Below are 23391 nucleotides of genomic sequence, written 5' to 3' on the forward strand. Positions count from 1 at the left end.
AAATGCACGGACCGTTTCCTGTTTCTCTTCTTCTTTCGGGCAGTGCTCAAGAAATGGAAACTTCATGCCATTTCGTCCACAACTGAGGGGTCTCAGATTCATTTTCTTTCAGGGGCCACATTCAGCCCGATTTGATCTCAAGTGGGCCGAACCAGTAAAATAATAGCATAATAACCTATAAATTATGACAACTCCAAATTTCTGTTTTTGTTTTAGTGCAAAAAAAACAAAAACACATTAAATTATAAAAATACTTACTTTTATAAACAATCCAAACAAAAAAGATATGAATAACCTGAAAAAACTGAAATTTCTTAAGAAAAATAAGTGCAATTTTAACAATATTATGCCTCAACTTAACGCTTATACACATGCATCATGGATTGGATCTAAAGACACGAAACACTTAGTAACAGGCAAATTGTTAAAATTGTGCTTAATTTTCTTTAGACATTTCAAGTTCATATTTGTTCAGGTTATTCACATTTTATTGTAACAGAATAGTTTGTAAATGTAAATATTTTCAGAATTGAAAGTTATTTTTTGCATTAAAACAAATACAAAAATTTGATGTTTTCATTAGTTATCGGCATAATGTAATATTATTTTTTTCACATCAAACCCAGAAGAAAATATGGAGTCATTATTTTTTGTAGGTTATTATGCTATTATGAGTTTGACAGCCTTGACTGTGGAATTTTTTGCACTTTGCAAATTCATCCCTAGGGCTGGATTGGAACCTGTGGCGGGCCACATTTGGCCCCCATGCCACATGTCTGAGACCCCTGGTCTAAATTGAGGGTCACTTGTTGCTTTAGTAAATTAGTAACTAAATGGATAGTTCATCACATACAATTAGTCTTATCCTCCTCGTGAACTAGCATGATAACCCTGACCCTAAATCCATTTTCATTAACTCTATCCATGTGATTCTTCGTCCGCCGTGTCCTCTTCAAGGTTAATTTGCTCTGTGTTTGGGGCCACCGGGGCCGATTGAGTGACTGCTGAGAATGCCCTACTTATCCATGAATTACTGATGGCCTTTTCTCATGAGGCCCTCACTGTAAGTTGTGGATAAAGATAATTCTCCCTTTGTAATCACGCTTCGAATGAGGCAGGTGGGGCTCATTTTCACCGCTGTCCTCTGATTACCTGTTATAATGATAATTAATTGCCATCCAACCTAATGGTGAGTGAGCCTTAAGAGTTACAGTGTCATTCCCTTCAATTACAATCGTTGTTAAATGAGTGATCAGTGTTTTTGCTCACGCAGTCTGGCTTTTGCTTTGTAATCCATGCAGAAACATGCACACCATCCAAAGGGAATCCCATGGGGAATAACAAAGCGCATAGGAGGAGGGAGTTCTCATATTTCATACGCAGCACTGCTAGGGCTGAATTAAAGATGCACAATCTTTTTGTTCCAGTGTTTGCACCCAGTGAACTGAGTGAACAAAGCAGCTAGCGTGTGCATTTGGGAGATACAAACATGGAAGAAGGGGGGCAGAATTTGAGCTGTAGACTTGGACGGTTATCAAGGTTCAGCAGGTTTTGAAGGCCTTTAAGTCCATGTATGGTATGTCCTCCCTCTGGTGTCTATTTCTGTCCACTGTGTGTTGGTTAGTAGCTCTTACGGCGTTGTTGATTAAATGTCCACAGGAGAACTCTGGCAGCCACTCAACCCTTAACTTCCTTTTGTCCTCTCACTCTTTCTTCCCATCGTTCCCTTTGAAACAACACTTGTTTGTCTCTTTTGTTTCCTCCACAGAGGTACGATCAGAAGAGAAGAGCATACTGGAGAGAGCTGGGATTGTGCAGAGCCTCACGGTGGGGGTGGCTCCCATCGTGGTGGTGATAGCCAGTGTTTGCACATTCACCCTACACATGGCTCTGGGATATGACCTTACAGCAGCTGAGGTATTTTATGTAAAGACCTACATAAATCATTTAAACTGCAAAACTCTCCACTTTGGATCCTGCTTATCATCAAGTTGCATCCAAATTGTACACATTTCTATTAATCAAACTGATTATTTGCATTAATCTTTTAACAACGGCAATCTCTCTGGCGCTGCATTTAAATGACTGTAACTCCTGAAATGTTTGTGCTATCCACAAAATTCAAATGGCACTGGAAAGCTGAGATCCTGAGCTTTCCAACAGTGTATAACTCTTACAGCAGCAATGTGGGACTCTAAAAGGAACAGTTTCAGAAACTTCCACAGAGGCTAAAAATCACCTGGAAATAACCAAAAATATGAAGCCATAATATGGATACTGAATGTTAAAGACCATAAAGCATGTTTGAACAGGTGTAAAATAGTTGAAAGTTTATTTCTGCGATCTCAAAAAGTTTCATTATGGACATTTACAGTTGTTTCTGATAATAAATATGCTAAAAACTCCAAGTCTGTTTTTTGAGTTTTTACCAAAACACACTGTTTTAAGCAATTACTATTTATAATAATGATAATTAATTGGCAGATATTGGAAGTTAAGTTCTTCCTGAAAACAAACTTGCAAAAGAATTGGCAAAAAAGACATTTTCTGGCACTTTTATTGCAAAGAAAACATGAAGACACCCAGGCAGCCTCTTATAATTGCAGTCTTAAAAGGCTTAAAGATGGTTTGTGACCAGCTAAAAGAGCATTTATATTTTTGGAAGTATTTTGTAACTTTAACGAATGTAACTACTGTTTGCATTTTCACTTTCTCTTCCTCAGGCTTTCACTGTGGTCGCAGTTTTCAACTCTATGACTTTCGCCCTGAAAGTCACACCACTGGCTGTGAGGTCACTGTCAGAGGGTGCAGTGGCCGTCAAAAGATTTCAGGTAGGAACTAGACGTGGACACAGAGAATATACAGTATGTCTCTGTTTAACCCATCCATCCAACCCATCCATCCAATAAAATATAAGTAAAAAAAATAAAATAAAATAACACCTGACACATCTGAAAACACTGATATTTTTTGCCTTGAAAACATGATTTCATTTCATAATGTTCATGAAACATGCACATGGTTGCTCTGAACACAATTAATACCAGATGAAGTGAGTTCTACAGTTTTTATCCACTTTTAACTTTAGTATTTATTTTATGTGTAGGACAGGCCTTGTACATTCAGTTGAATCACAGCTGTGTCCTAAGTCTCACCATCACCATGAGCTTAACCACAATCACACCTGACAGTGAATGTACAGGGAATTTGATTTGTTCTGTGAGGGAACGTGATGGTGTGACACTGACACCTTTTTTTTTTTGTAGGAAAATTACCTAAATCTCCTTATGATGGCTCTAATATATGGTTTATCGAGCATAATAATGACTTTGTAGACATTTCATTTGTTTTATGGGTATTTTAATTACCACTTGAAAAACAGAAGAAACCTCTTAAATATGCTAAGAGTTCTAATAATTTTAGCCACCACTATAAATATTAGATTGTTAATGGCCAACAGACTAAAATAAACTCTTTCCTTCTTTTTTTTATGTCAGGTTTTATCTTCCAGTCAGCTAATTCAGCCCCTGTTCAAGTTAAAAACACAGACAAAAACACCTGCTCTCACCGCAAACTGAAAATTTTGACAAGTTGTGTTCCAAATACATGGTAAAACTCGCATGTTAGTAAGAGATGCTTTAACAGACTCAGCAAGGGTTATGTAAGCATTTTCTGCCAGTGATGCATGAAAAGACTGTGGGTATTCTGCATTCAAGGACATGAAAAATAGACTGTTGCAATGAGGCTGAAATGTAGCATGAAGCTGAGTAATGAAGTTAATGCACCAGCGACAGTATCTCACAGTATTACACAAACTTGCTATATTTCAAATACATTTTTCATTTTGCTGGAAAGAAATCAGAGCTAGTGTTTTATTTATTTATTTATTTTTGCCAAAATATTTTTATTTAAATTTGTATCATTTTAACAAACATACAACAAACAACAAAGTGCATATATCAGATCCATGCAACCTGTTGACTACAAACACAAACATTATTTTTACAAAAAAAAAGAAAAACAATATTATACAAAATACAGAAATCAGAGCATCCACCTTTAGAAGCCACAGTGGTAACTTTTTCCAATTGTTTTCATTGTCCTCCAATAAATTTAGATTCTCAGCATACACAATGAAAGGATTCCAAACACGTTCAGATGACTCCTGTTTGCCCTTAAGAATATAGGAAATTTTTTTCTAGTGGAAGGGTAGAAAGCATCTGCCGTATCCACTGACTAACAGTTGGTTTATGAGTTCTTTTCCAAAATAATGAAATGCATTTTTTAGCAATAACTAGACTGAAGTCTATAAAAATCCGTTCATTTGTTGTATATTTATGTTTTTCTGGATATATAAACTTCGGGTCTAGCTAGTGTTTTGTTTTAGTTCCTTAAAATATTAAACTGATTCTGTTTGTTTCCACAGAGGCTGTTTATGATGGATGACAGAGAGGTCATTAGAGTAAAAATGGAGGATCCGAGCAATGCGGTGGAGTTTCTAGATGCGACGCTGGCATGGGAGAAAGCGCGCACTCCGACTTCAAAACCCAACCCGCCACCCAAGAAGAGAGGAGGGATGAAGCGAGTGCTGCGCAGGGAGAAGCTCAGCCTGTACATTTCCACAGAGGAGAGCAAAGCCAACAAAGACGGTCCCAACGCTCAAAGCCTCCTCACAAATATGGAGCAGGAGAGTCCACAAAGCACCATATCGTCTACTCAGAGTATACGACCTCCGCTGCACAAGACCTTGCACCGCATTGACTTTTGTGTTAAGAAGGTACTAACACAGACGCAAATGTAAAGTTGATTATGGACAACATTATGCAAGGCCTGTTGTCAATGTTTTCTCATATTTTAGGGCGCTCTGGTTGGAATCTGTGGAGGTGTCGGGAGTGGAAAGAGCTCTCTTCTTGCTGCTCTGTTGGGACAGGTGTGATTCAGCTGGATTTAGAGGAACTTTTTATTGAGTTTTCCTCTTTAAGCAGCACAGCAATGAACAACAGTGACAAGGAGAGCTTTGATTTTCATCGCTGCCTTAATCTACAATCTATAATCTAAGACGTTATCTGCTTCCATACTTGTGTTTTTGTAATGCAGATGACCCTTTTAGAAGGGAGAGTAGCTGCAGGCGGTGGCTTTGCATATGTGTCCCAACAAGCCTGGATCCTTAATCACTCGCTGAAGGAGAACATCCTGTTTGGAAACGAATATGACCGAGAAAAGTAAGATAAACTAAAGCTTTGTCGGAATGAATGGAAATCACAATGTTTCGGATCGATGTAAATTTATGTACTTGTGTCCTTCTCAGATACTGCACCGTCCTGGAGGCCTGCTGTCTCCTCCCTGACCTTGCAGAGCTCCCATTTGGAGACATGACCGAGGTATCAGTACACATCAGCACTTCAGTGTTTCATGATGCTTTGACATATAATATGCGGTGAATCACTACGTCTGTACTTTTAGTGTTGATGTGTGTGTGTGTGTGTGTGCGCGACAGGTTAGTGCTGATTATGTGTACAGGGTTTTCCATTTACACAGCTGACAGTTAGAAATACAGTCAACCACAGAGGACTCCAAAATCAATTTTAACTGTAAATTTCTTTTTCTTTATAGATTGGGGAGAGAGGTGCCAACTTGAGTGGAGGGCAGCGGCAGAGAGTGAGTCTGGCCCGGGCCTTGTACAGCGACCGACCCATACTCCTCCTGGACGACCCCCTCAGTGCTGTTGATGCCTGTGTGGGTTCCCATATCTTCCATAGAGCTATTAAGGGAGCTGCTAAAGGCAGGACAGTGCTTTTTGTAACACACCAGCTGCAGGTGAGGAACCCTCTCTCCATTCATCAAATTTTCACTTGGTGTGTGTGTGTGTGTGTGTGTGTATTTTTCACCAAACAGTGCAATTTGCTAGATGCTCTAGATCAGGGATCTCGACATGCTTCGACCGGGTCCACTTTGCACAAAACACAGACTCATAACCAATAATAGTTTGAGGTGACTAATTTTCAAATGAATCCTTTCATGCATGGTAACAGTTCATTAAACTCCATTTTGATGTGTTTTTCATAATAAAGTTCTCCACCTCACATGCGCATGTATCAGTAGATCCAGTATTTATTGTAATATTGATTAATACCTTACATTTTAAGTACAGTGGTGGAAAAAAGATTTTGGAGACCCCATGCATTTGTGGTATATTACATTGAGAGTCTTTGAACTCAAGTACCCAGTACAGAAGTATTGTACCATTCTCCAAAGTCACATGCTTCCTTCTGCATGTGCTCTGTTCCCTCAGGTTACAACTGGATATTTCTGCAAGATAATGAAACACATCCAGGGCATGTTGAAACTGTCAAGAATTTAGCTTTCCTTATTTTTTCTCGTTAAACCACAAGCAAAAAAAAAATCATTCACATTTGTTTGTGTCTGTCTGATGCAGCCACACTTTTTTAAGCACAAAAAATATTTTAATGCAAATATTTCATAATAATATTTAATAAAAATGTTCTAAGGGTGTCCAAAAAATGTTTTCCACTGCTGTATTTTTATGTTAGTGACACTCTCAGTCCAGGGTGGCTGACAGTAGTGGACATGAATACAATCTTTCAGACAGGTCTGTAAAAACATTATATAAAGAGTGGTCCACTCATGTACAAATATTAGTGTGTACAGGAAGTTTTGTAAAGCTATAGTTAAAGAAATATGTATGTGAACATCATGCAACAGTGGAGTCACATCAAATTAAGTCGGCTTTGTGTGAATTTATTCAAATATGAGTTAAATTAGCCCATACTAATGGTAAACAAATATATAAACATCAGTGATTGCACACAATTACATATTACTGCATTAAATCCCAGTTTTACACATCTATACAGAGACCAGTTGGATTGTGCAGTTCTTATTTCTGTGTATATCATAGTACAGTGAAGTGGAGAAAATCCCAGAGGGAAGTGAATGTAACATCAGTGGGTTTTTTTGTTCATGTTTGCAATAGTATAGATGGTATCTCATGTTTTGTTCATTGTCTCAGGTTTTGCATACAGATATACACACAACTGTAATTTACATATTTATATTCTCTTGTTATTTCTAAAGTATTTGATTCCATAGTTTTTTCAGTACTTGAATTTGAACACAACAAAACACAACATAATATAATATAAACATAAAATTACATGATATCTCTTATAGTCACTTATAGATTTATTGTAATTTTATCATGGTGACTTTGTTGCATGGTGTCCACATAGATGAGCAGCTAAATAACTTTTAAATACAACATAATTTTGTAAACAAGTAAAATGGATTACAATTTTAGCCCATGAATAAGACAAACAGCATAAAACGGAATATTTCTTCTCATAAAGCCTTCATGAAAGGGTTAGCTGGCCTGTTATCTTTATTTATTAACTAAATCAACTTTTAAATGAAGGTCTTTATGGCACATAAATCAGACAAAGTCTACATTTATGAACCGCAACTTCATTTTAGTAGAAAATAGTGTGGTTGGAGTTGGAAGAGTAAGAAAAATTCCCAGTGTGAATCTTTTCATTTTCATTGTGAATTAGAAAATGCTTGGCAGGGGTTTGATTTATGTTGTGTATCCATGCTGTAAGTCCTCACTTTTTCCTCTGATTTGCAATGTTTTAATTTTTCAGTATCTGTCAGAGTGTGACGATATAATTCTGATGAAGGACGGGCAGATTGCTGAGCACGGCACCCATGCTCAACTAATGGGTAAAGAGCGTGACTACACTGCTCTATTCAACAGCATGCAACAGGAGGTAAGACCGGAGGCACATAAGGAACCAGGCCAGCTCTTTTGACTGAGGCATCTTTGCCCCCACTACACAATAACATTCTACATTACAAGCTGAATAATTCATAAGCTCAGAACGGCAGACCCAATAGCTAGGAAATGTTAATGCATACAAGGCCTTTCATTATTTATGTGTGCATTGATTTACTGTTGAGCTGCTAAAGACCCTGTCACTGATATCTCTGTTTAAATGACTTGCCTGGTGTTGTTACGGTTACCGTGATTTGTGGCGGTGGCATGTTGGAGCACATTTAAAAGAGCTGGCTTTCTTTCCCTGTTTTTTTGTGTCTTAGAATCTCATAAAAGATCGTTTAAAGAGCAAACAAGAGGAAGCAGGTGGCGAAAAGGTCGGCCGGGCTCTTGAAGTTGCCAAGGTCAGACCAAATGTGGAAGGCAGAAAAGGAGGTGAGAGACCCGCCATTACTCATGCACCAAAAGTCAAATATGCGCCAATGCTAATGTGGTTGAAAATGAGTAACTTTTCTTTTTCAATTGTGCGTTTTATTCAGAACAACTGATGAAAGCTGAAGAGAAGGGCTCTGGCAGAGTAGCCTGGTCGGTGTACGGCGCCTACATCAAAGCAGCAGGAGGGCCAGTCATCTTCATCATCAATATCCTCTTCTTCCTCTCCACCACAGGAAGCATAGCCTTCAGTAACTGGTGGTTGAGCTACTGGATCAGACAGGGCAGCGGGGTGAGTTGAGGGTTATTTCTGCCACATGGTAAAATATGCATCTTTTTAGTGCATATTTGTTTCCCAGAAGAAAACCTACTGTGCTTCAGTGATTTGTGACAGACGACTGAGTATTAATTTGAATGTGCGTGATTAAAAAAGTAATGCCAGTACGGTAAACTTAATTAAAAACAAGCAGGAGCACTGAAGAAACAGATGTGCAGCAAAGCAGACGGTCGCCACTGTTGAGAAATGTGCTTTGAATAGCAAACATCATTGAACTGACGGATTTTCATGTACTTTCTGTATGCCAAAGTATGCTTTTCTCAATTTCATTAGAGGAAAAATTGGATCTTTTTTCGCAGTCTTGGTAATTTGTTGCTCCATCTGCCCTCAGAACACGTCATTAATCTTGGTGAATGAAACTACGGCGAGCAACAGCATGAGGCTGAACCCTCACATCCAGTACTATTCGACTGTTTATGTCGTATCCATGGGAGCTGCTTTAACTCTGAAGACAATCAGAGGTCTGGTTTTTGTAAAGGTAAGCCATCCCCTGCTGTTTGCCCCAGAGACCCCCCCTATTTGGACATGCTTTGTCACCACTGATGAACCTAAAACTGATAGAGGGATATTAAAAGTTGATGTTTTCGTGCTTCGGAGATTAGCTGTGCTCTACCTAATTGCCTTTATTGTCATTTCTTCATGCTCTCATAGTTCCATGGCTATAATTGAAAACGCTTTGGGGACAAATCCGTTTATCTGTCCACTTTAATGTCTCACTGCTTGCATGTATTGTGGTGTGTGGTTGTGTATTTACTATTTTTATGGGGACCACAGGGGACACAACACAGGTTCACGTAACATTAATCATTTAAACTGAAGGTTAAGCCTTGTTTTAAGGTGTTGAAAGAGAGAGGCACATTGTGATTAGTGTGAGTCTTCAGTAAATCAATGTAAGTCAATGCAGTGTCTAGTTATAAGGACACTGTGTGGACATTCAATATGTTGTGAGGACGAGACTTGGTTTCATAGCACTGAATGAGGTTTAATAGGGTGACGCATTCAATTGTGAGGGTCAGGTTTATTATAATTAACAAAAACTAAGGCCAGAATTAAAACTAGCAGTGGAAAAAAAGATTTCATCAGCTGAAATGAAAAATTTAGAAATACAGTTCCTAAAAATATGAAAACTACAATTAAGTAGAATTACAGGTACAGTCAGTTTCATTTTCATGTTAATGATTGACACTATATAAGAATAAAAAGTTTGTACAATAAGAAACCTCTTAATAAATAATGTTTTTGAAATTGTGTCAAACATTTTTTCATCTGTAAGTAATCAATCCGGTCTTTCCTCATAATACCTAAAAGAATAAATTGAATAAAACTAGTTAATTCTTCAAAACAAAACTCAAAGTACGTATGCACTCATAATCTCCTCTAAACCTGAAATACAAAAACAAACTGGAAGACTAAAAGCTAATGGAACTATTATAACTTTGTGTTGGTTAAGTTTGGGGTGAGGCGCTACAGACATTATTAAGTCAATGAGATGTCCTCGCATAGATATAGAGACATGACCGTGTGTGTGTGTGTGTGTGTGTGCATGCCAGCGCCTCTTCAAGTGTGCGTCCTCTTTTTCAGACTAACCCGTTCTGACACTGCATTGCAGAGGTTAGGTCCCCGCATTAATGTGCGCCACTTGAAATTGCTAATTTTTCAAAGATGGCTAATCTTTTTTTACCCCAAGCTGTGATGAGATCTTTGGGAGTGTTGAATATTCCATTAATAGAATTAATTTGTTCGCTGCTGCCACATGTAATTTCTATCCAATTGGTGAAATGTCTCTTGCGCATTAGGTCATGACCTTTATGTCAGCCTCCCAGAAGCTCATTATAAATGAAGATTTGACAGCTTGCCTTCCAGAAGTACACATACTTTGCACGTGGTCTAAGAGGGTTCATAACATTGCAGGCACCACACGAGCGCTGCCAATGTATTTACCCATTACATGCTTCGGTTTGAGCACATCCGTCAGACCGTCTGTTTATCCAAACACGATTGCCGCCGTATGTTTCTAAAAGTTGTTGTTTACATGTCAGGCTTCATGTTCAGACACTGCCGTTTTTTGTGTTGACAGTGCACGGTGAAGGCTGCCTCTGCGCTCCACGACAAGCTGTTCCGGCGAATCCTGCTCAGCCCCATGCACTTTTTTGATACAACACCTCTGGGTCGTATCCTGACCCGCTTCTCCAGAGACATGGATGAGGGTGAGGCCTGATTTGTCTTGACTCTGAACCTTTCCCTCAAGAGAGCGCTCAGTCAGTGAAGTCACTCTGGTTGACAAGGTGTAGTGCCGAGACACAGTGTAATTTGACATGGTGGATTTTCCCTAGTGGGTGGCACTCTGTTATTCACTTTAGTGCTGTTTTTGGCTGACAGCCTGATTTGTGCCTTTTTTTTTTGGTTAATTTTTAAATGATTTTGTGTCTAAGCATGAAATTTTCTATCTATTTTACTTCTTGCATTTTTCCCCATCTCCCTTTTGTAATAACACCACAAAAACCAACTTAGAGGGGAACAAAGAAAAAGTCTTTTTCATGTGCAGTGATAGACATTTAACACCTCACAGCAGTGTTTTTCAACCTTGGGGTCAGGACCCCACGTGGGGTCGTCTGGAATTAAATGGGGTTGCCTGAGATTTCTAGAAATTGATAAAAACAACAACAAAAAAAACTTACTAATCACAAAGTCACAAACAATCACAATCACAAAGCATAAAAGAAACTCTGAAGCTGAAACTGAAGCACTGTGGTACTGTTTATCTTTCAAATGTTCATTGTGGTTGGTTTCAGATGCTGCAGCTCTGTCATAATTTATAGTTTTAGTTCTTTTTCGTTCAGTATTAATTGTCAGCCTTGTAAACCCAAACTGGACTGACTGTACATATCCTGACCAAGGAAAATAAAATTCTCTCTTTGTGCAGTAATCCACACCTGGCTTTACTGCCTCCGTCCATAATATACATTCTCTAGACTAAATGTCGTCTAAAATTAACATTTATTTGCAACATAGTATAGCAAACTATTACATGATCAAAAACAAATTAATTTTAGCAAAAAAAAAAAAAAAAAATTCACAGTTTTGAATGTCTGGGGTCACCAGAAATTTGTGATGTTAAAATGGGGTCATGAGCCAAAAAAGGTTGGGAACCACTGCCTCACAGTGTGTTTGATGTCGCTTATGTCTCTTCCCAAAGTGGATGTGCGTCTGGCCATGCAAGCTGAAATGCTGCTGCAGAATCTGATCTTGGTGCTCTTCTGCCTGGGAATGGTGGGCATCGTCTTCCCCTGGTTCCTGATCTCCATCGTGCCCCTGGGAGCCTTTCTCTGCATCGTCAACCGTGTGTCCAGGTCAGACTCATTACTCCTCTTTTTACATTTTTCTTCATTTATTTCCATTTTTAACATACAGGCACTTAAATGTCACTTCAGTGTTGTCATGGGCCTGCACTGCAAAGGGAAGTACAAGAGGAAAATTCCTCGTTTTACTTTAGTCAAAAGCACATAGAGGCATTTAAATCCACCACAACAACATACTGTCCTCTGTAAAGTTTTGTTTGCTCTAAAGTGACTGCTTTGCCCTTGGATGAGTTAAATACATATTTACACAGCTACTTTATTTGCTCTTGCCTTGTGCTTTTTTTTTAGTTAATGCAAAGCACACTATATATACAAAAGTATGGGGGGCATGTTGGATTCAGATGTTTTATTGTGTAATGATAATTACAAATGCATAAGATAATTTGATATCGCAATAAATATATTTTTTTTAGTTAGTCTTTAGGGTTAATGTTGTTTACATTGTCATCTGTGCTCACAAAATGTAAAAGTTTGCTTTACTTAATTTTACTTGTTGATTTGTTCAAATCATTGCAATTGTTTTAAATGTTCTACCTCTGGATTTCTGAAGTATTTGCCATATTTTTTACATAAATAATCCATGTAAACCACGAATAACAGTAAGTCTGGTTTCTTCAACTCTCAGTCAGGAAGAAAATCAGCCTTTAAACTTAAAAGAAATTTTGATTTGACATTTATCATGACATTTAATGACAACAACAGACATTTTTTATGATGATAACGTTTAAAATTAATGGGAACTGGAAGTCCTGCAAACTGTAGGTGTGATGTGTCCCAGTATTTTGTTCATGTGGTCTGAAGGTCGACAAACATGTTAGGACTGGAAAAGTGAATAATTCCCTTGTAGTCAGAGCAGCTCTTGAGCACTTTTCAGACATGGACTGCCTTATTTGGATAAATTTCCAGCATTTCAGTGTGAGTGGTGGTGGTGGTTGGGGGGGGGGGGGTAAGTTTTTGTTTGTTGGTTGTTGGTTTTTGGAAAACTGGACATGTTTATTCCTGTACTAAGAGGATATGTATACTGAAAATATGTCCTAATAAAAAAGATGATTAAAAAACAGAAATTGCCAGCACTTAACTTAAATGTATATGTAATATTTACAGTGTGTGGCCTATACTTTATTATTATTATTATTATTATTATTATTATTATTATTATTATATTTGTATGCTAATTTATTTTATTTTAGGAATATCTGAAGTAATTGGAACTAAAATCCAAATAATTCCATGTACAAAATCTTGACATGCAGATACTGTTTTTAGAATACCATCTATTTTCACTTTGACATTTAACCTTTCAAGATCACTAGATCTTGACATTATAGATGTGCATAGCCAGGCTAAAAAAATCCCCCACCTGAATTAACAAAGCAGATACTCCAGATCCTTCCAGTGGATAGTTACTGATTAATATGTTTCTGCTGCAGCAAGTTATTTAACCCTAACTGAAGCAGAGAGTAGCTTCTCATTTCTTAAAAAACTATTAATTTGGACACTTCCAGGAATCATCGGGCTCACTGGGCTTATGAAAGAGTAGTTCAGGGAGCATGAGACATCATTTTCACACATGGATTGGACACCACTTAGTCCAGACTGGAGCCCCATTGAGAATCTTTGGAAAGTAATGGAGAAGACTTTACACCGAGGTCCAACTCTCACATCATCAATACAAGATTTCGGTGAAAATTTAATGCATATCTAGATGGAAATGAATGTGACATTTATCGTGATGTTGCATCAGTATGCATCCCCGTAATCAAGCTAAAGGCAGTCCAGTCAAATATTGTGTGTGGGTTTTTGTGTACGATTGATATCAGATGAGTTTTGACCAAGATATTATATTTGTTTTGAATTTCAGCCCACGTTAGCAAATGGGAAGAGCCAACATTTAATAATAAACAGTTGCTGTCATCAGGAAATCAAAAAATCTTGAACATTTGTCAAAATTACTAATAGATTACAGATAAACAGACAGAAAAACACCATTAAATATAACCTGTAGACGCCATAAACACAAGTGATGATTAATGCGTATAACAAATACATGTTCCTTATTCTTATATCTGATCATAACTCAGTTATTACTGTGTAAAAGTCAGAATGTGCATTTCCATCATTGATTTACATCTCTACGGAAGTGATCTATTAGAGGTTGTACAAATAAAATCACTCCTATATTTAATGGTAATGATAGCCACAGTGATTCACGCTCCAAGAATCGTTTTACATTTTATTATAAAGTTTATGTTGTTTATAAGCATAGCAAGTTCATGATATCACGCAAGTTAAGAGGTGTTTTCTGTTGTTTATGAATGGTGTTGCATGTAATAAACCGCAACCGAGGGAAACACTTAAAACCCCAGAAGGCAACAGGAGTGTATTCGAGTTAAGTGAAAGAAGTGCTGAGGTCATTTTTATCTGCAAATGTGTAGCCTCTCATCTGCCATTAATTAAATTTTTCTGCAGCTGCTCTGTGGTAAATGTAGGAATACCCCAGATGATCTGATGACTCTGCTTTAGTCATTATTTACGGTTTTGCAGGAATTGTGCAATAAAGGTGATCCACAGAGGGGAACAACATCTTGCTGGTATCTTGGGAAATAACCACAGTATCTTGTTATTTCCTCTATCAGAGAGATCAGGAAAATCATGACTCGCAGTATTATTGTTCTGCTGCAAAGTCAGAAAGCACAAAACTACATACAGTGCATTCTGGTTCAGATATCATTGAATAGAAATATATATGTGGTTACAATAGAAATGTGTTTGATTTATTAGTATTAGGTAATGACATACAGTCGCAGAAAAAATAATTAGACCATCAAAAGTAATCAAAAACTGGCCAAGATGCTTGCAGTCAGTAAAACAACCCTTAGTATGTGGGGTGCTGTTTACATTATGATTAAAGAAATAGTGCAACATAATTGTCTATGACTATCCTGATCACCTATCTGTTTATATCTGCAAATTCTATTCATTTCCATCTATATACATGTATTGTCTTTATTAGTGGTTTTTGCATTTTGAGATCCAGATTGGGTTGGTATGGGGGTCGCCATCGGTTCTGGGGGGGTTTATACAAAATGTGTGTCACAAAATCTTGTATCATAAAATGTGAATTTCTTTCTTTTCTTTTTTTTTTGCATTGTACTTTTGGAAATGCACAATGAAAACAACAGAAAATTGATTGAAATTGAAAAAAAAAGTCATCAAAAACAATGGTTATGCAATCAAGTACTAACTCCTGTGTTTATCATGTGACTAAAACAGACTAAAAAGAAAACATGGAATTCCTAAAAGCACTTTCTGTCACTACAATGCCATAGCTATTGATGTAAGAACTGAAGTGATTTTGGTTATTATCAAGAAAACATGGAAAATGTCTGGATATCAGCTCTGAAATTAAACTCTTATGAGCTATTTTTGTTGATATCATTATATTTGTCCAAACAAATGTACCTTTAGTTGTACCAGGTATTAAAATGAACAAGAAATTGAAGAAAACACGGGGTGGTCTAATAATTTTTTCCGCGACTGTATGTGCGGTTGTTTACTATAAAATTAAGAAGCTGATTTATTTTTCTTTTGCCGCTGAATTGTCATTCATCTGAGCTTTCCTGCATAAACATGACGCACAAATTCCGTTCTCTGAAATATCAAGCGCTACATATCCAAAGGGGTTTCACTTACATAAACTTGAATCCTTGAAGTCGCATCCGATACCCGTTTTGTGTCTTGAGGGATCAATTTATTTACCAAAAATATACTCATTAACTATTAAAGAGACACGCAACTTCTGTTTAGCACGAGTGGAATTAATGTTAAACTTTGAGCGTCAGGCAAACTGTACCCAGAAGGAAAAGATGATCCTGAAATATGGCTCAAAGGTACACATCACCTTTGGCAACAGTGTCTAACAGGATGAAATAGTGTATCGTGCATAGTCTCAATGTGCAGGATATGTATGGATGTTACATCAAACTGGATCTCCCATTGAAATTACCCTCTTCTAAAGCAGCTTTTATTGAATTCTGAAATGAAACTGCCCACGGCATAAACATGTTTGTCTGGATCACAGCCTCAAAGCGGAGAAGTGTCATGTTCTTTCCCGCTTTCTTCCGGGGCTTCTATGAGAAAACCAAATGATTCATGGGTGACTTGTAATTCACATGCACCATCCATTCTATCTTGGCATCTAAAGGTAGAAAGACACCCCACCTTTGTCAATAAACCTTCCTCGCTCACACTACCCTGTGGATGCAGAGTGTGGTGTAGCTCCGGCTGCTGAGTGTTTGGCTGTCTGAGTGCGATGGAGCTCATAATATTGCACATGCATCAGATGGTGGGAAACAACCGGAGCTCTGTGAGGAAAATGGGTGCCGCGGTGTAGACCAGATCCCAGTCAGTGCACTGTGTCATCATTAGCTGTCTGAAAACACAACATGCATCATTAGAGCAAATGTGTTTTCCATTTTTAGTCCTCAGCAGTGTATTATTCAGGTGTGATGTCTGTACACCATCTAACATCTTGCAAAAATAATTAAGCCGGTGAAAGTGCTTTTGTTCTTCATTGTAAAACCTGCCACTTCTGATGATATTTTTGAGTCGACTTTAGTGGATAGATACGCTTCTCAATTTTACTTCTCACATCAGAACCTGAATCATCTTTATTTGCCAAGTATGTTTACACATGAGAGCAATTCTTTGCCTGTAGATGTTGTCCCTCTTGCAAATTATAAATATAACATGTAATAAAAAATGGAAGAACATCTTTTCTACATTAAATAATTGATAATTTCCTTGATGGGAAACCGCATGATGCAACAGTTTTCTCATTTAGATTCTTTTTTATGGAATATCCTTTTCAGCAGACTTTTTTTTTGTTTTTGTTTGTTTTTTTAGCTGTGAAACTCTTGTCCCCTGCATACTTATATGTTATATACAGTTGCGGAAAAAATTATTAGACCATCAAAAATCATCAAAAACAATATTTATGCAATCAAGTACTAACTCCTGTGTGTATCATGTGACTAAAACAGACAAAAAAAGAAAACATGGAATGCCTAAAAGCACTGTTTTTGTCAGTACAATGCCATAGATATTGATGTAAGAACTGAAGTGATTTTGGTTATTATAAAGAAAACCATGGAAAATGGATAGATATCAGCTCTGAAATTAAACTCTTAGGAGCTATTTTTGCTGTTATTATTATATTTGTCCAAATAAATGCGCCTTTAGTTTACTTATATGTGTTTTCTTGTCCTTGTGTGTGGCAACCCTGTAGTGTCTCTTTTTAATGTCTCTTTTTAAGCTACTTTCATGCCCTTTTTAATTTGCCCCTTGGGGATAAATAAAGTGTATTGAATTAAAGTGAATTGAATTGAATTAATGGTACCAGGCATTAAAATGAACAAGAAACTGAAGAAAACAAGGGGTGGTCTAGTAATTTTTTCCGTGACTGTACATATAAACTCTATATTGGAACACATGAGTGGACGTTTGTGTATTAAATCATTTGTATTCACCGCTTTGTTCATAAGATTAATTATGACTGTCGGAGGATAAAGACAATGTTTGATCTTTGTCTATTTTTAGAGTTCTTATTCGTGAGCTGAAACGCTTGGAGAACATTAGCCAGTCGCCGTTCACCTCCCACATCACCAGCAGCCTTCAGGGACTCTCCACGATCCACGCCTATGGAAGGGGCCATGACTTCCTCCAGAGGTAGGTATTTTAATATTTGTCAGAGTGGTGCAGCGGATTCACTGTGTTCCCAAGTCCCCTATAGAGATCATTGTTTAATTTCATTTTATCCCCCCTTATAGTTTTTCAGTTTACTCCTAGGTCAGTGAATACCATACTGGAAAATTCCCACTCAGCTGGATTGTGAGGACAGAGCTCTGTTTGCTTTTTCTTGGGGTGAAATGGGTTTATCTCTGTTTTCAGATATCAGGAATTACTGGACACCAACCAGGCTTCCAACTACCTCTTCAGTTGTGCTATGCGATGGCTGGCTGTCCGCCTAGACCTCATCAGCATCTTTCTTATTACTGCTGTGGCTCTTTTAATTGTCTTCCTGCACAACCAAATACCTCCAGCATATGCAGGCCTCGCCATATCATATGCAGTCCAGGTTTGTAAAGAAACACACGTTATTTGCTTTGAGATAATTTTAAGGAACATTGTTGTATACTTTTGGTGATGTTTTACATGTACATTCTTATTTGAGTGTTTTATGTATGGTGTTAGAACTGACTTTTATTGTGTTCTATGTATATTTTTAGTGTGGATGTATGATGTATATAAGATTTAATGTATGACTGTGGTTTCTATTTTGTGTAACTTCTGCTGCTGCTGCTGTCTTGGCCAGGACACTCTTGAAAAAGAGATTTTTAATCTCACAGAGCTTTTTTCCTGGTTGATAAAGGTTATAAATAAAAAATGTATTTGTGTACACACCAACACTTCGAGACAAGGGGAGTCTGATGCTCAAAAAAAGAACAGCTAACTTCTTCTGCTTCCTAATATTAAGGAAAAGTTTTATAGAGTTTGGCCAACAAAACTTTAAGATTTTACTAATACACAGTTTACAATTGAATTAATCTGAACTGAGACCTGTGTGCATCCCTGGATAAACTCAAACTAAAACTCAAAGGAGTAGTATGTCACAACCTTAGTGATTCTTTAAGAGGAAGATACATGGCATTGCTACTTTATACACATAGGATATTCTTGCAGACTTTCATAGAGAAATGTTTTGTTTTTTAGTCATTAAAAACCATTAAGTTTACTTTTATTTTTAGTATTTTCCAGTTTTCAGTGTATGTCATAATTGGCTGAGCCACAACATGTGTGAAAATCAATTGGCCAGATTGTAAATGGAGCCTTATCAGCAAATCGGTTTATGAGGCTGTACTTTGTTTTACAGCTCAATCACTGTGCAGAAGTTGCAGACATAAATAGTCTGTGTTTTAAAGTAATTGGTGTGACAGCATTAATCATTAACTTCCCCGTCTTTATTTTCTTCCTGCAGTTAACTGGCTTGTTTCAGTTTACGGTGCGACTCCTCACAGAGACAGAGGCTCGGTTTACATCGGTTGAGAGGATCAATCATTATATAAAGGTAAAAGCATTGATCACCACAGTCAGGAAGTTGGATTATGTGGCACTCAGACTTACTGTACATTGTTACATGGAGCTACACAGACCAGACAAGACATCATAGCACTTGAATTCTAAGCAGCTGCTTGTGCAGACGTGTGTGTTTTTGTTGTGCGTGTTGTGTGATATGAACAGCCCAAAACCCAGTGTAAGGTCTCAAGAGCACGTCATGGGGTTTGTTTCACGCAACATCCATCAAACCACAAAGACATGAATGTTAGCCCAGCTGATTCTATGGTTTCAAGTCCAGAAAATAGCTGAGAAAATCACTACATATCAGTTGGCGAGGGCTTATAGTTTCAAAGATATTTACAGATTAATAGAAGATACCATCTCTGTTGTCTTATCTCAGTGTCTAGAGAGTGAAGCACCCCGGCAGAGTCCTGAGGCGACCGCTCCTGCCCCCTCCTGGCCTCAACATGGAAAGATCACCTTCCAAAATGTGGAGATGCGTTATCGTGATGATCTGCCACTGGTGCTAAAGAAGTTATCCTTCACCATTCTGCCAGAGGAGACCATCGGCATTGTGGGCCGCACAGGTTCAGGTATGAGTGACTCTGAGTGCCATTTTCCTTTTCATTATATGTTTCTTTTAACTGTAGACACATTGACATTAGTGCGTGCACTATGTCATTTATTTTCTTTGTGTCCACAGGGAAGTCCTCTTTGGGTGTAGCTCTGTTCAGGCTGGTGGAGCTGACAGGAGGCTCTATTATTATTGACGGAATCAATATTGCCCAGATTGGACTGGATGACCTGAGGAGCAAACTAGCCATCATTCCTCAAGAGCCTGTTCTCTTTATCGGAACCGTCAGGTAATCTAATGATAATTACTTACGTTAATGAAAACTTATGCATTACTTTTGCCTCACAGCATTTAAATTTATATTAAAGAAGAGCAGAGGAATGAATAAGAAGCACACACCTACCGTTATTGCAGTAAATGTGCTTTTAAGCCGCTGGATTAATGGAAAATACAGTTTATATGTCATTAAATCCCATTATTTACTTTCTGGTATATACACTACTTATTGTGTTTGTGCTTATAAATGAACTGAGTTCTGTCTTGTACTGTAAATAAATCATTGCAGAAATTTTAAAAAAGATGCCCCGTGGTTAGAACTGGAAGAGCTAAAGCTGAATTTTGATGGGTTTCAAAAGCAAAATGGTTGCATAGTTTTAATTATTTATCAAAACCTCCAGTTCTTCAACATGATTAGCTGGAACTTAAACTAAATATGTATTTTCTTTCTGTGAAGTTGTCATGGAATCATTAAAATCACTATTATGTTTGTTTTCCAATAGGTCAAACTTGGACCCATGGGACCAGTATTCTGATGCTGAGATATGGGAAGCTCTGGAGAAAACTCATATAAAAGAGATGGTAAGTGACAGCATTGCTAAACATTTAAGATGGCACTGGAATAAGATCTGTTTGAAGAACAGAAACCTGTGTGTAATATCATGTTTAATACTCCTCAGGTCAGTCAGCTGCCTCATTCGCTGCAGTCAGAGGTAACAGAGAACGGAGAGAACTTCTCAGTGGGAGAACGACAGCTTCTCTGTGTGGCCAGAGCCCTGCTGCGCAACAGCAAGGTACTGATTATATAATACAGATACTTGACATTTACATGCGTTTGGGATGGGTTGACAGCAGTCTGAGGAAAAGATGTTACTTTGTACTTTTATAATAAGTCATTCCATATATCAGCATTAAAAGAAGATGTACTAACAGTATAAAATATAAAGAGTATAAAATATAAAAAGTAAATTTTTCCACCACAATATCTACTCACCTGGACCTCTCAGTTCATGTCATCAATTTCTTTAAAAATCTTAAGGACAAACTTCTCTGAGGTTCACAGGACCAGAATCCAAACCTCTACTGCAAATATAAGTCTGGCTCTGTGAGCTATATTTCATCATTAATTCATAGATTAGTATTTTGACTCTAGTATTAGTGTAGTTCTGTCATATCTGTCATGTCATATATAAGTTATTTGGTACTGCTTACTAAACTGCCTACCGTATATGTTGTTAGATATAGCTTTAGAGCTGAATAACAGATTCTGACTGTATATATTTCTAAGAAATATAAGTTAAATTAGCCTGAAACATTTTCATGTAAAGTGTTCACTGCAGATATATAAAAGATTTAAAGATGTTCATCATTTACTGAAAATAGCTTTTTCTGTACTTTTTATTGGCAATAACGTATTTTATTTCTATTGAATAAAACATTAACCTTTTCATACATTAAGTATGATAAAACTGAGAGGGATCGTTATTCACAGACAACACATAAATATGTCCAATTGGATTATTTTGAGTTTTATATATATATATATATATATATATATATATATATATATATATATATATATATATACATACACATATATATATATATATATATATATATATATATATATATATATATATATATATATATATATATATATACACAGACACAGTCCTGGAGGAGGTCCTGGAGAAAGCCACACCCATGATGATCTGAGAGAGAGCAGAGAGGGGAGGACAAAACACATACACACACACAGAGCAGAACAACAAGGTGGAGAACTCACACAACACGTGCCCTCAGGGCATGTGACAGTGTAGAATTTTTTTTTAAATAATCAGATCATCCACGTAGTAATTTTGGTGTTGCAGGGCTATTACTAGGTCAAAAACAGCTAATTAGAAGTACATTTTGCAAATATCTATATTATAAGAGCCAAGTGGCCTCTGTGTGTGTGTGTGTGTGTGTGTGTGTGTCTTGGGAATCACACAAAATCCGGATAGAGTTGACCGCTACAGTTTGACATACTTATGTATTTGTGGTCAAGGAACAGACTAGTGAAAACGGCAAGTTGATAGGACCAGTATTTTGGGGGATATTAGTAATTTTGGAATACAATAGCCTTACAATCACGTTACTATACCCAGAACGCTTTGGCAGTGACTGCTGGAAACAGCAGCACAGTCTGCACGAATACCCAACAACATAAAAACTACCACACCTAGAACCCGTGGATCCCCATGAGTCAACACATTAGTTATTGTTTTAAGTGAAGTATGAATAACACAATGTATGAAAGGTTAATGTAAGTTTATGAGCTTCATACACAGATAGGAGTTCAACTTTTTTGAATATACAAGCCCTAATCCTCCAAAACCTGTTTCTGGTGGGAATAATTTACACTTTCTAAAAAGGCGCTGTGGCTGAGTTGGTCAAAGCACCTGCCTTGTAAACAGGAGATCCTGGGTTTGATTCCCAGCAGTACTTTTGTATGTTTCTTGTGATGCCAAAATGTGAGATTTTGCTCATTTCCCTTTTATCTCATCTCAACCTATCTCATCTCATTTCATTTTATCCCAATAGTATTATATGAGGGTGTCATAATAAAACCACTAAATGTACATATACAATATATAATATTACATTCAATAAAATGCATGAAAATTTGCTATTTTCCATAAAAAAGTAAATGACGGAGGAATTTAACATCTTTAAATGTCTTATACATCTGCAATGAATATTAACACTTTCCCATAAAAAGTTTGAAGGAAATTTGAATAATCCCTCTTTCAGTAATGTAAGCTCAAATACTGCTTGCTAAGAAGTGGGGTTTTCAGCTCTTGAGACGGTCAATTATTTATGCCGAACCAAATAACTTCCAGACATACCAGAGAGTGAAAACTAGTGGTAATATTATTTTTGAAAATTAAACATTCTTTGTTGCTGTAACAAATTGTTTATGTTTCTTAATTTGATTTCAGCCTCTGCAATTTACTTGAATGACTGCTGCAAATTATCCTTTGGGGTTATTGGATACTGAGCACAAATTTCAACCTGATTCAGTGAAAAATAAGGAATTGGTGATGCACAGAATACACGTAGTAATTAAATGTAGCTCAAAGGTCCAAACTTTTTCGTAAATTCATAAATAAAAAAGTGTTTGCAGTAGAGTTTTAGGATTTTTCAAAGTCTCGTAAACTTATTGAGTTTCACACCTCAACATCTATGGCATGAATTGATAGGAATGAACCAACAGAAGAAGGTTTTCCTTATTGTAGCATGTCAGTGTGCAACTCCTGCATGAGATAACACTACCACCTAGTGGCAGTATTTTAATATCTGATCATGATGTGTTTGATAAAGCATGAACAAAGCATCACTCAGAAACAGCATATAAAGTGTGGGGGGTTGAAATTTTGTGATTAAATATGTTAGAATATTACGTCAAGTACAGACTGAGAGATAACTAATTCCCTTGATTCAGTGCATTCTCTATTGTCATTACTCT

The 23391-nt window shown here is 37.2% G+C and overlaps 1 protein-coding gene and 1 non-coding gene across 2 annotated transcripts in view; both read left to right on the forward strand.

Annotated features, from left to right (window-relative positions):
- LOC115427107 (multidrug resistance-associated protein 5) overlaps positions 1-23391 on the forward strand; it is a 42447-nt gene that overhangs the window by 15565 nt on the left and 3491 nt on the right. The window contains exons 8-27 of the mRNA XM_030145509.1: positions 1769-1917; positions 2724-2831; positions 4427-4777; positions 4859-4930; positions 5098-5222; positions 5309-5381; positions 5614-5817; positions 7659-7784; positions 8113-8224; positions 8329-8513; positions 8890-9036; positions 10636-10765; positions 11755-11908; positions 17516-17644; positions 17867-18053; positions 18954-19043; positions 19434-19626; positions 19737-19896; positions 20387-20465; positions 20564-20677. Coding sequence (XP_030001369.1) covers positions 1769-1917; positions 2724-2831; positions 4427-4777; positions 4859-4930; positions 5098-5222; positions 5309-5381; positions 5614-5817; positions 7659-7784; positions 8113-8224; positions 8329-8513; positions 8890-9036; positions 10636-10765; positions 11755-11908; positions 17516-17644; positions 17867-18053; positions 18954-19043; positions 19434-19626; positions 19737-19896; positions 20387-20465; positions 20564-20677 — 2888 coding nt within the window. The remainder of the gene's footprint in view (positions 1-1768; positions 1918-2723; positions 2832-4426; positions 4778-4858; positions 4931-5097; positions 5223-5308; positions 5382-5613; positions 5818-7658; positions 7785-8112; positions 8225-8328; positions 8514-8889; positions 9037-10635; positions 10766-11754; positions 11909-17515; positions 17645-17866; positions 18054-18953; positions 19044-19433; positions 19627-19736; positions 19897-20386; positions 20466-20563; positions 20678-23391) is intronic.
- On the forward strand, positions 22297-22370 carry trnat-ugu (transfer RNA threonine (anticodon UGU)). The gene has a single exon. It is a non-coding gene; the product is annotated as a tRNA-Thr (tRNA).

Source organism: Sphaeramia orbicularis, chromosome 10, assembly GCF_902148855.1.
Source record: "Sphaeramia orbicularis chromosome 10, fSphaOr1.1, whole genome shotgun sequence".
Taxonomy (NCBI): Eukaryota; Metazoa; Chordata; class Actinopteri; order Kurtiformes; family Apogonidae; genus Sphaeramia; species Sphaeramia orbicularis.